Source organism: Corvus moneduloides, chromosome 1 (genome assembly GCF_009650955.1).
Source record: "Corvus moneduloides isolate bCorMon1 chromosome 1, bCorMon1.pri, whole genome shotgun sequence".
NCBI lineage: Eukaryota > Metazoa > Chordata > Aves > Passeriformes > Corvidae > Corvus > Corvus moneduloides.
Window position 1 is genome coordinate 101,242,650 of NC_045476.1, and position 13,289 is coordinate 101,255,938.

The 13,289-nt window shown below is 42.6% G+C and overlaps 2 protein-coding genes across 2 annotated transcripts; one reads left to right on the forward strand and one right to left on the reverse strand.

The window, feature by feature from the left end:
* Positions 1-2,912: 2,912 nt before the first annotated feature.
* Positions 2,913-8,369, reverse strand: SEC61B (SEC61 translocon subunit beta). Its single transcript, XM_032120298.1, has 4 exons — positions 8,202-8,369; positions 8,004-8,101; positions 7,240-7,341; positions 2,913-3,248 (listed from the first exon to the last, which is right to left on the reverse strand). Exons 1-4 carry the CDS (start codon positions 8,202-8,204, stop codon positions 3,161-3,163), a joined length of 291 nt encoding a protein of 96 aa, XP_031976189.1. The 5' UTR covers positions 8,205-8,369; the 3' UTR covers positions 2,913-3,160.
* A 161-nt stretch (positions 8,370-8,530) lies between these two features.
* On the forward strand, positions 8,531-11,745 carry ALG2 (ALG2 alpha-1,3/1,6-mannosyltransferase). Its single transcript, XM_032120291.1, has 2 exons — positions 8,531-8,938; positions 10,824-11,745. Exons 1-2 carry the CDS (start codon positions 8,606-8,608, stop codon positions 11,724-11,726), a joined length of 1,236 nt encoding a protein of 411 aa, XP_031976182.1. The 5' UTR covers positions 8,531-8,605; the 3' UTR covers positions 11,727-11,745.
* The last annotated feature ends 1,544 nt before the right edge of the window (positions 11,746-13,289 follow it).

The window sequence follows — 13,289 nt, forward strand, 5'->3', positions numbered from 1 at the left end:
CTTTCAACTTCTAGGTCTCTGGCAAATTAGGCTGAAGCTGCTTACATACTCAGACCTGTTGCTGGGAGGGGGAGGGAAGCCTTAAGACACAGATGGACTCATGTGCAACAGAACCATCTCCTTATAAACCCCTTCTTCAGTTGAGGGATAATGGAGTCTGAGGTTGTAAATACTTTTTTTTTAAATCAAGGATAAAAGATTCTAGTACTTTATCATCTCTTCTATGGAAATACAAGTTCTTCCAGATATCTTGAATCTTTATTGTTAAGGAGACAAAGTAAAGATCTTTGAGGACTTAAGAGCCTTCTGCAGCACTTAAGTAAAGATATTTACAACAGTCAGCTCAGTCGAGCTTGTATTCCAATCACATACCAGTAGGCATAAAAATCCAAAGCCTTACTAATTCATAGTCACCTGATACAAAGCTTTTCAAATGACTGTCCTTTCTTCTTTTCTACCTATTACTGAAAGACTAGCTTTCTCTATCACAGATTACCTACTGTTTATCAGTATGGCTGTAATTTATTCACCCAGGTCAAACAGAATTTCACATTCATTATTAGCCAGAATTCTGGTAAGTCTTTGCCACCTGCATTTCTTTACCTGTACCTCTCTGGAGCTGAAGTTTGATAAACATCAGTTGCAAGACTCCACTACAACTCGTGTACATGAAATACTAAGCATATGAGCATGAATATCCAACACATCCATGTTAATAATTAAAATAAGCCCAACTTGAAAACATACAATATAGAGTATCTGGGTTTTAATGAAGTACAACGAATATAAAACTATGGATGTTTCAGCTAGCTGAATCCAACTAAAGTATCACCAGAGGTAAGCTGACACAAAATATAAAGCCAAGAAAGGGTAGGAAGTAATTTGTGCAAAACTAGAGACATTAGACTCTTTTGACAGTGCATACAAAAATCCATGACACAGGCCATTCTAGAAAACAAAATATTTAAGCAAGGACAGCCCTATCAAAATAGTCAACACTTTTATACTCAGTTGAATTAAATGTATTAATATGTATTTAAATGTACTAAAAATTTATCAAAAGGCTGTACAGCAATAAGCCTTCCGCTCATCACTTTTCCAAGGTCATCACCAATGCTGGTCTTTAGAAACAGCAGGACACCAAAAAAGAAAAAATATGTGGAGGGCTTTAAATGGAATTACTTGATGTGGGAAAGCAGCTTTTAGGGAACAGAAGTGTTTCAAAGAAAATTGTTTCTTGCTGTATTAGAAAACAGTCAAACAGTGTATTAGAAAAAACAGTAGAGAAGAGGTTACCTACTTAGATATTACTGTTATTCCTTATTCCTTACCCTTACACTATTTTAGAGTATTCCATTCCTTTTCCTTTGAGCACCACAAATTAGCACAGTCTGTTCACATGGTCAGCAGAACAACTGACCTGCATTTGGTCTTCTCTGCATTTCCTTGCCTTAAGATGAAATCGCTGACTGTGCAGATTTTATTTTCTTGCTAAGCAAAGCATTTAAGGGAGAGATCCTTATCTCTGCCTTTTGAAGTGCTGAGCTAACCCCCCTACTTACTTTGTTTTCCCTTGTGGTTTAACTTTCCTTCCATATGCGTAGAGGTAAATGATTTATGGATCCTTTCCCCTTTGATACATGATTTATTTGTATCAGTTTCCATCAATTTAGTGTTCTGATACCCCACTGCCTTTGAGTCCCCAAAATTCCCTGTTCCTCAACTTCCAAACCTCTGAAAACATAACCTTCCTACTGTTACATTTTCTAAGACAATTTTCAGTTTCTGCTCCAAGTCTTCTATCTTTCCCTCCACATTTATACTGGGTACTACGGCATAAGCACAGCTCAAAACAATTATCTCTGTAGCCCCAAGACCACATTGCTTATTGTTTTTGTTCTGAACAGTTTGGTCTCTTCAGAAGTAATGCTAATTTAAGAACTGCTTTAAGGAAGCTGGTAAGGGAGGCTGCTTCTACAACATGCAGTTGGCACTTCTATCAAGGCTGCATAACCAAGAATATTGTTTTCCCAAGATAAACTGATACTCAACCAGGACTTGATATGAACAGCAGGCTAAAATAATTCTATTCAACTTCAAGACCATATTAGCAGTGAGAAATGCTAATGCACAGATATGTAGATATCTTTAAAAAGAGAAGGGAAAGCTGTCTGACTGTTCAAAAGGAAAATAAAGAACATCCAGAACTGGAGTGATTATCTGAAGCATGTATCTCAGCTGTATCTCAGCCTATTTGCATGTCCTGTTACTTAAAATGTAGTCATTGCTTTTCCAGTCCTCCCATTCCATTTAATTCTCCTTGAAAGAGTCTGGACCTCCAGTCATCAAATCACAGAATATCCTAAGTTGGAAGGGACCCACAAGGATCACTGAAGTCCAACTCCGGGCCCTGCACAGGACAGTCCCAAGAATCACACCATGTGACTGAGGGTGAAAAATGTCTTTGACAGCTGTGCAATTATTCTTTTTAAAATCAGTTAGGTACCAGTTCATGTTGTTCCTCAAGTGCAGTTTGAAAAAACAAGCATACTTATATATCTTTTATGTATAATGAGCACTGAGTAAAGCTTAACTTGCATTAAGGAAATAAATTAAATAAATACAGCTATATTTTGGGAGTTAACAGAAGAATATAACCACGTCAGCCCCAGTACCTCAGTTTTATTTCAACAAGGACGTTGGTTACCTTCTCATGTTTGAGAACCTGATTTTGTCTCTTCCATCCACAAAAAAAAGATCTTCTAGCATAAAATTACATAGCAATGTAGAGATGGGAGAATCTGGTCTGAACTGTCAAATAGCGTTTACTCAGAAATATGATTATATACGAAAACCACAAGTATCATGTGTTAGCTGTGGTATGCTGGAAGAGGAAAAAATACAGTTAAGACTCTTTCTATTTCCACATACAACTTTTATTGCAATACCTGTATTCTAAGTGTACAGATACAAATATAAAATGACCCATGACAGGCTTTAAAGCTGCCCAAGTAGCGAATTGAGAAATTAATTCGGTATTATAGCCAAAGTTGACAGGACTTCAACAGGTGACAGGAAGCTTCCCCAGTCTCTCTCCAAGAACAACCAGGATCCACCATAGTTTTGGTCCAAGATGTATGCTTTAAGTTGGCAGCTGAGTCTAGGAACGAGTGTATTTGCCCCAGATGTGCAGCATAAACACAGAAGCAATAAAAAGAAGACTCATGACCAAAACTGGAACAGGTCCACTAAAAATAAAGAGAAAATACATTAACATAAAAAAGAAGCCTGTCTTGCCCAAAGGCCAGTCATTATCAGCCAAGTGAGCTTATCAGCTCATAAGAAATCATACAAGAAAACTCCCCTTCCCACAGAAATACCTTAAAGCCCATAGAAATGAGATAGCCATCTCTATCAAAAACTGCTGCTGCTGCCACTGTTTTTAAAGACAGTTCTACACACCCTAAATGTACATTAAAAAGCACAAGAGAGTAACAAAAACCTCACTTGTTTAAAAAGCCATTAATGGTTCATTATTATGCATCACTGTTTTCACAGTCTCTGGAAAAATATCCTCTGTGTTTACAACTCAGATAGCCACCTGAGCAGAGATGCAGTCCGATGCAAAAACCAACAGAGTCCTCTAGCGGCTACTAAAATTTTGGCATAAAATTCTCATTAGCTGTTTTATTTTAGGGGTTTTATTTCATTTGAAAACAATGGCAGCAGTGGGTGAGAGGACTTCTGCTTTCTTGAAAAACATACACCAAGTGGCAAAGCTCCATCATTAAATCTTTACCTCAAATGAATAAACTAGTATTTTTTTCCTTGTTACTTTTATAGATTGTTTAGAAATTGTATAGTGATGTTTTAAAAAACCAGATTAATCTTAGGGTGCATGTTGATAGCTTCAATCAGCTGTTTCATGCTGTTCTGAGATACAACAATTACATGACTACACACACTCAACACTCCTTCATACCACTCACTTCATACAACAATCTCATTTCTGATTTTCAACATGCTATTGGGAAATCTGTTATCCAGCCTGTGTTACCCTCCAGGGTACTGATTATAAGCATGTAAATGCTACCTGAATACAAAGTAAAAAAAAGGAAACTGAAAAGGGATTCAAAGAGTTTACTGTCGTATTTTTCTACAAGATCATGATCCACATACTTCAAATGTTCACAACTGTAATCTTACATTGAGTTTTAAACCTCAATTATTATCTATTATACTTATTTTGGTATGGAGAACCCTGAACACAGACATAAAGCATTTAGCAAATAAGCCAATAACAAAATAAACAAAGTCCACATACATGGTGACTACGTAAGCAACCCCTTCAAGGGCTATCTTTCACTGAGCAATAGAATGCAATTCTCAAACCCCAGCATTTTATATATATTTATACATATAAATATATATATATATTTCCTTTATAATTTATATTTATTTTTATATATTTATGCATGTAAGTTTATATGCTACATAGTATAAATCATAATTATATTAGGTGCAGAAAGTCCTCACACTGTATCTGAATTACTACTTAATTCATTTGAGCCTTTAGCAGTAGGAATAGGTAAGCTGCGCTCTGCCAAAGACATTCAGGAACAAAGGAGCACCAATAATCAGAACAGAACTACATGGAAATAAACAGTGGGGACTGACTGTATATTCAGTGTGTTTTTTAAACATGCAGATGACATTGAACCCCTAGAGAATAATCAGCTCTCCAATTCTGACACACATATCTCATTTGCCCCAGTCCCAAAGAAAACCTGTTGAAACCCTGCGATTCTCCTCCACACACCTGCATCTGCTCAGCCCACCACAAAAAAATAAATGGATTCAGACACCTCTAAAGATTTGGTACTGTGCATTCTCAGAATGTCTGTCATAAGGCTGCACATTGGGCACAAGCCCAATTTGACTGACTTTCTACCCACAAGAAATGCTGCCTATAGCTCTTTAAGCAGGAAAGCTCAAGACAAGATACAGGAACCACAGCTACCAAGTGACCCAAAAAGAGGAAAAGTTTGGTTTAGTTTTCTTTTCAAAGCATGTAATCTCCAAGCTTTAAAGAGAAAAAATATCATATCCCACTCTCAACCAAATCCCCCACAATTCCCTTTTGCTAATAGTTGTTTTTAAAGGCATACACATCTTGAAGCATCTTGTAATGCAAATAAAGGAACTTTCTTGAGGGGAACCAACTTGCCTATTCAACATATTTATTATTTTGGATGTTGAATACAGATACAAAATACCCAATGCATCAACATAATTCTACACAACATAAAAATACAAAAACTTTTTTATCTGGAGCAGAATTCCCCTCATTGTAGCCAGTATGAATTAGCCTGTCTTCAGGCGGTTTTATGTATTTTTCATAGCAATTTTAAGAGCTTGCATTTTAAACAATATGAAAAAACGCCAAAAAAGCCCACCCACCACCACTACCAGGCTAAGCTTTCACATTGCTTTATGCAGTAGTGATCACAACCACTTCTAAAAACAGTTTCAGCTGAAGCACTTCACCAAGGCAATCACAAACCCTCAATAACCCATTCTCACTTTAAAGTCTACTAAACACGACAAAGATAATAACAATTGGTTGATATAGAAAAAAAAAATTTAGAAAAATACATGGAAAGCTGTAAGCAAGAAAGTTGCTACCAACCCATGGCTCAGAAAATGTTATATATATTATGGAGTGATTCGTAAAAGCAACTCACTTTTACAGATTTGATTCTTCCATTAAAAGCCTGAGCATACAGTTACCCAAAGTAGCTTCAAAAAAACACTCCCAGTGTTCCAAACCTTAAAATTGGGAACCACTGTGTTGCAACATAAATAGATGGGAAAATCTCTTTACTGATCTGCTTGCACTGAAGATAAGAACTAAATGGCCATTCAGCACCAAAAGTGAAATCAAAGGATTCACAAGGAAACCTAGCAAAATTGTTAAAGCTTGTATCACAAGTCTATTAAAAAAAAATCCTAACGCCCTTCTGGTTCTTATTGTTTGGCTTAACTGAATTTTTTAATTGAACTTTAGTAGACCAAACAACAGAGAAAACAGTTGCCCTGCCTATCTGCACAGATTTGCTCTAGAACACTATTGCTGCTTATTGTCTTTTTTTTTGCCTTGTCTCCTTTCCGCACTCAGAATGCAGTAAGCAAGGCTGAACTGCACTACTTTAGTGGTTTGCTGGATACATTTTGTTTTTTGAAGTGTCAAGCACATATGAAAATGAAAACACATAAGACAACTTCAAAGGAAGGATTACTCATGGAACAATCACTAAGCAGCATATAACCAGCCCTTCCCCAAGTGTTCTGTTTCTGCAGCCAGCAGCAGCCCTCTTAAAGAACTTCAAAAGAAAATATTAATAGATTTGAGAAAAAACCCCAAGCAACAGGGTCAGCCCTGAGCACCTCAAGACTTTTCAACCCAGTAAGAACAAGAGGTCACGAACTGTAATTCTACAATAAGCACGAATTCCTTCTTGGGATATAACTTAGGAGGCACTCATCAGCTGAAATACACCTTTGTTACCCAAATATTGGGCTGCAAAGTTTGTTTGGGAAAGTCATCCAAATGACTCAAACTGGTCAAAAAAGTAAAAACTTAGGCTCTCTTTATAGTTTAAGGGATATTACTAGGTATTTGACCATAATCTTAGAATATTCATCTTGTAAAAACGGAGATAGACAAGGTACTGGCATGCTATTTGGCAGGCAAGTTCAGCTAAAGTAATTTATCTGCAGCTTTTTAATAAAAACACCAGAGATTATGCAAGCATATGGTATATCAGTTATATTGTATTTTCAAGGGGTGCACAGGGTCACAACACAGCTACTGTAAAACAAACCCCAAAATTTTTACTTAAAAGAGAATGAAAGCATGACCATAGATGCCTAAATTCACTGAGGCAAGTGATGTTTCTCAACTTCAAAGTGATGCTCACAGTCTTCCAAGACCACTTAGGGTAAGCTTTGGCAATTACAAAATATAACTTGCACCTACCTTTTAAAAACCATTGTAACATTAAAAGCTACTTCTCTGGGGTTACAGATTAAATATGTCATCCTAGCCATCAACCCAGCAAGTTTTCCCATGCACACCAGAACACTGAGAATTTATTATTAATTCAAAGACTACAAGACTACATAAGCAAGGGAACTCTACAGCTCCCAAGCCTGCCACTACCCATTAATCCAACTTACACTTTGAGCCCTGGAGAGTCCTCAGTGTAGAACCGCCACATCCCACCAGTCCCTGTGGACGTGGCACGGCCTGCACTCCTTGTCCCGCAGCTGGCATTTTTCCTTTAATAGACAACAGAAGGAAACAAAGACCGAACAACATGTTAGTACTCCATTAGCTTCTAGGACCAAACAGCCCAAGAGACTCGGCAGAAACAATACACTTCACAGAATCAATTACGTTGGAAAAAGACCCGAGTCCAACCTGTGACCCAACACCACGTCAACCAGACCATGGCACAAAGTGCCACATACAGTCTTCCCTTAAACACCTCCAGAGACGGTGACTCCACCACCTCACTGGGCAGTCCATTTCAATGTCTAATTGCCCCTTCTGTGAAGAAATTCTTCCTGATGTCCAAACTAAACATCCCCTGGCACAGCTTAAGACTTGTGCTCTCCTATCCTGTCACTAGTTGCCTGGGAGAAGAGAATGACCCTCTCACCTGGGTACACTCTCCTTTCAGGTAGTTGTAGAGAGTGAAAAGGTTTATCCCTGAGCCTCCTCTTCTCCAGGCTAAACACCCCCATTTCCCTCAGCCGCTCCTCATAGCACTCGTGCTCCAGACCCTTCCCCAGCTCCGTTGCCCTCCTCTGGACTCGCATCAGTCTGTGCTGCCACGTCAGCAGAAGGCATCGGCCCGGGCGGCCCGGGCAGCCCGGCAAGCAGAAGGCACGACGGAGGCAAGAGCTGCCCCCACTAGGGAGCCACGGCGGGCACCCACCTCTGCCGGACGGTGGATCCCGCGGCGCGGGGAGCCACAGCCTTGCTAGGGGAGCGGCCGGAGGAGCCGACGCTGGTGGCGCTGGGGTTGGGCCCGGGCTGCGGAGAGAGGAGAGAAGCGGGAGGGGGTGAGAGACGGCGGGCACTGCCGGCAGGGAAGGGCCGCCTCAGCCGCCCCCCGCCCCGGGCAGCCCCTCACCATGACGGCGGCGCTGGCTGGAGCTCGGCGTGGTTTCACACACGCTCCGCTACAGCCGCTTCGGCCACGTCCCTGCCCGCATCAGGCTCCGCCCCCGCGACGCGCATCCCGGGACCATGCGGCTTCCCAGGATAATGCCTGAGCAACACCAGCCCCTTGTCGCTACACCCCTCGCTCGGCGGCCGCTTTCCGAGACCGCTGTCGCCCGTGACACCTCAGTCGCGCCCCCTCCTTGCGCAGCGGCCGGGCCGGCGCGGGACCGCGGGGAACGACGCGTCGGGCAGCGCCGGGGCCGCCCGGCGGGCGGGGCGGGCGGGAAGGCCCGGCAGGAAGGGAAGGGAGGCTGACGTGTCCCGCCGGGGCTGCCGGGCTGCGCATGCGCCCCCGTCCCCGCGGCAGCCGTCATGGAGGAGGAGGAGGAGGCGGGAGGAGGGGGTCCGTCCGTGCTGTTCCTGCACCCGGACCTGGGCCTGGGCGGCGCGGAGCGGCTGGTGGTGGACGCGGCGCTGGCGCTGCGGGCGCGGGGCTGCCGGGTGCAGATCTGGACGGCGCACTACGACCCCGGGCGGTGCTTCGCGGAGACGCGCGGGCTGGCGGTGCGGCGGGCGGGCGGGTGGCTCCCGCGCAGCCTGTGCGGCCGCGGGCACGCCCTGTGCGCGGCCCTGCGCATGGCCTTCGTGGCGCTCTACGTGCTGCTGCTCAGCGGCGAGACCTTCGACGCCTTCGTGTGCGACCAGGTGCGGGGACGGACATGGACGTGGGAGCAGGAGCGCCGCTGCTGCCGCTGGCCCGACGGGAGGCGGGGAGGCTGTGGGCTGCTTTTCACTGAATCACAGAATTCTTAGGGTTGGAAGGGGCCTCTGGTGATCATCTACTCCAAATCCCCTGCCAAAGCAAGGTCACCTAGAGCAAGTGACGCAGGAACGCGTCCAGGTGGGTTTGGGATGTCTCCAGAGAGGGAGACTCCACGACCTCCCTGGGCAGTCTTTTCCTGTGCTCTGTCACTCAGTGTAAAGAAGTTCTTCATGTTGATGTAGAAGTTCTTGTGTTCTCGTTTATGGCCACTGCTCCTCATCCTGTCAGTGGGCACTGCTGAAAAGAGTCTGGCACCATCCCCTTGACACCCACCTTAGAGATATTTATATGAATTAATAGATCCCCTTCCAGTCTTCTCTTCCCTAAACTAAACTGGCCCAGTTCCTGCAGTCTCTCATAAGATAGATGCTCCAGAGCCCTGGAGTATCAAATCCCCACAAAATCTGATTCATTATGTGGAGTGCAACAAGCCAATAATGATACACTCAAGAGAGAAACATCAGTTGTTCATTTCAGAGCTGTGCAAGCCTGGCTGCTCCTTGGTGTTCGACAAATCAAGGACACCCCATCAGGCTTTCTGTACCATTTTTTATACACAGAAATTCAGAGTTAGTAACTTTCCAAGTGCAGTCTCTCATTATGTTGTGATTGGTTAATAATTTCCAGAGAAGGGCAGTGAAGCTGGGGGAGGATCTGGAGCACAAATCTTAGGAGGAGCAGCTGGGGGAGCTGGGGTGTTTAGCTGGGAGAAAAGGAGGCTTGGAGTCACCTTATCACCCTCTACATCTGCGTGAAAGGATGTTCTAGCAGGTGGGGGGGTTGGTCTTCCTGACAGCTAGTGACAGGACAAGAGAACATAGTCTTAAGCTGCACCGGGGGAGATTCAGCTTGGACATTAGGAAGAATTTCTTTAGAGAGAGTGTTTATACATTGGAATGGACTGCCCAAGGAGGTGATGGAGTTACCATGCCTGGATATATTTAAGGACTGGACATGGCACTTTATGCCATGGTCTAGTTGACAGGGTAGTGGTGAGTTATCGTTTGGACTCAATGATCTCAGAGATCTTTTCCAACCTAATTGATTCTGTCATTCTATACAAGTTGCATAACCCAGTTCACTTCTACACGTGCTCAGGGAAACAGTCTTCACCTGAGCAGGGGTATTTCTGACCTGTAGGTGTGTTTTCTAGTGTTATAATGAACACAGTTTAGCTATACGATACATGGACCTGGAGTATTTTGCGAAGTTAGCAGTGTGTACATAGACACAAATCAACATCTTGATTTACTGTGTCCTTAAGGCTTGTTAGTTCCAGGATGTTGTTGACTAAGGAATGCTAGCTGCTGCCTGGTCCTCTGATTGGGTGTCCTTTCTTGCTGATTAGGCTTGAAAGTATATAGAGAATATCCTGAATTACAATAATCTTGATGTATTCCACATCAGTTTTGCAATTTCTCTCTTACATTCTGGAGCAGCTGGAGGGAAAGGATTCCACTGCCCCTTGGGCTTTGCTCCCAGCACCCGTGGTAGTGGCAGGAGGAGGTGGTTGGAGAAGTCTTGGGGCATGATGGGGCTTAGGTGGGGAGTAGGGTGCTTTATTCAGGGAGAAATTATAGGGCCACAACAAGGGGTCCTGGATGAGGGTGTACAACTTGATGTGCTTGTGGAGGGGAGAAGGGAGAAGGCACTTGGCTTGCAAAGCACTCAGTCCCAGAGCATGGGTTTGAAATCACACGTACACACTGGTGGCACTGTCACAAATAATTAACCTCTCCTATTGTCCCCTCTCTCCGGTTGCACTAGGTGTCTGCCTGCATTCCTGTACTTAGACTGGCCAGAACCCGTAAGAAGGTTTTGTTTTACTGTCACTTTCCTGATCAACTTCTGACCAAGAGAGAATCTTTCCTAAAGCGCCTCTACAGATGGCCACTTGACTGGCTGGAAGAGTACACGACTGGCATGGCAGACTGTATCGTTGTGAACAGCGAGTTTACTGCCAGCGTGTTCAAAGACACGTTTAAGTCCCTATCTCATATAAACCCAGATGTCCTCTACCCATCGCTCAACATCAGTAGCTTTGAAGAAATTGTTCCTGCAGACATAGCTGACCTGATACCGAAAAAGAAAAAGTTCTTGTTTCTTTCCATTAATAGGTATGAGAGGAAAAAGAATCTAGCATTGGCTCTCGAAGCTTTGCACGAACTTCGAGGGAGGCTTGATTCTCATGAGTGGGATGAAGTTCACCTGGTTATGGCAGGTGGTTATGATAAACGAGTTCTGGAGAACGTGGAGCACTATGAAGAGCTGAGGAGACTTGCAGCCAAACTTAGTGTTAATGACCATGTGACTTTTCTGAGATCATTCTCAGATGAACAGAAAATCTCTCTTTTTAGTAACTCTGTATGTGTGCTTTATACACCAAGCAATGAACATTTTGGCATTGTCCCTTTGGAGGCAATGTATATGAGATGTCCAGTTATAGCAGTTAATTCAGGTGGTCCTTTAGAATCAATCTTGCATAATGTTACAGGATTTTTGTGTGATCCTCTGCCAACCCAATTCGCTGACGCCATGGAAAAAATTGTGCGAGATCCTCTCTTAAAGGACACAATGGGAGCAGCTGGGAGAGTGAGAGTTAAGGAAAAATTTTCTTCAGAAGCTTTCTCAGAACAGCTGTACCAATACATACGCAGATTAACAGAATAAAATTATGTTCCTATATTTTCCAACACTGTGTCTCTCATTTGTGTAGGGGACCAGTATTCATTGTGACTGATGAAGAACCAGGGATATCTGAATGTCCTTGTTTTGCTTCTTGTGCTGCCTTATGTCACTTGGCACAAAGAAGAAGCAAAACGTTTCCCACTGTGTCATTAGAAGGTTAAAATTTTCATGTGGTAGACTGCTCTGCCATTGCAGGACTTCTTTTGTGTACTGTGCCTTGGAAAAAAGTTAAATGACTGTAACTTACTAGGAAAATTTCTGCATGTTTTTCTTTAATACTGTATGGTATGGCTGATTCAATTTACAAGATGTGGATTTGTCCAGATAAGACACGCACAGCTTTAGGTATTTAAAATGGTCATCAGTAATTTTTAAGCAAAGGAGCTATCTCAGCTGAAGTATGGAGGGAATTGTACAGTCCAACCAAGTGCATATTTAAAAAACACGGTGCTGTTAGGCATATGAATGGTACGGTTTTAAAATGAGTGGCCTTTCACTGTGCTTGTCCAGTTGCATCGTGTAGTCCCACTGGGTGTCAAAAAAGCATAGAGGTGTGTGAGCAGGAGGAAGTGAGACTAGAATAACACCAAGGATATCAGCCTACCTCAGACAAAAATGTTAGTGGTGAAATCTATGTTTCTTCATTACCGGCAGTGCTTGAAGATCCAATTTTACTTTGGGAATTTCTGGTTTGTAGATACTGAAATAATATTCCCTATATTTAACATTTCATTCTAAATTATAGCACACTTTTTATAAAGGTCTTAATCTGGACCAGGCAAAAAAGACATTTTAATTTGCTTAATTCAGTGGTAACTTCATGTTCTCCTAATGCAGTGAGTGCACATATGACAGTAATGTGATTTTTTTTTTTTTCAAGCTGGTCTGGGGCAAGGCATATATTTTTTGTTCATCTACCTCTCTTTTGGTGCATCTTTATTAGTTAGTTGTTCTGTTTGGTTATAACACACATAATCCATACAGTTAAATTTTAAGGGTGAAAATAGATTGAGTAGCTACAAATTCTTCATGCTTTGAAATCCAGTGTTACCTATAAAGTGCAGTTTGTAATGTGGTAGGAAATACAATTTATATCTGAATTCTGCAATTTCTATTCAAAATAATTTCAGGCATTTCCACATTAGCACTTCACAAGAGAGAGACCATTCTTGCTGTTGCTTAGGATCAAAACCCAGGTCACAGTATACTTACAAGGCTTTTATTTGAAATAAAACAAACAAAAATCCACAAAGGTTGTCCTTGCCTTTAATCAGGAAGTTGGAATACTCAATTCTTATTCGTTATGGAGTGAGAGCAGGTGGTTTCACAGGCCTGATTTCCTGCATTTCTGCTCCTTTCCCACCCTTAAGAGTTTTCCTAAATCTTTGTGCAACTTTTTCGTCATGGGCATAGGAATGGATGACTGAAGGACCAGAAGAGACAGTGAAATCAATCTGTGGTCAGATTAACACTCTCAAGACACATTTGGCCTGGGTTTTATGTTCCAGTTAGAAGGTACAAGGTGGTTGGGGCCAGTTCCTGTGC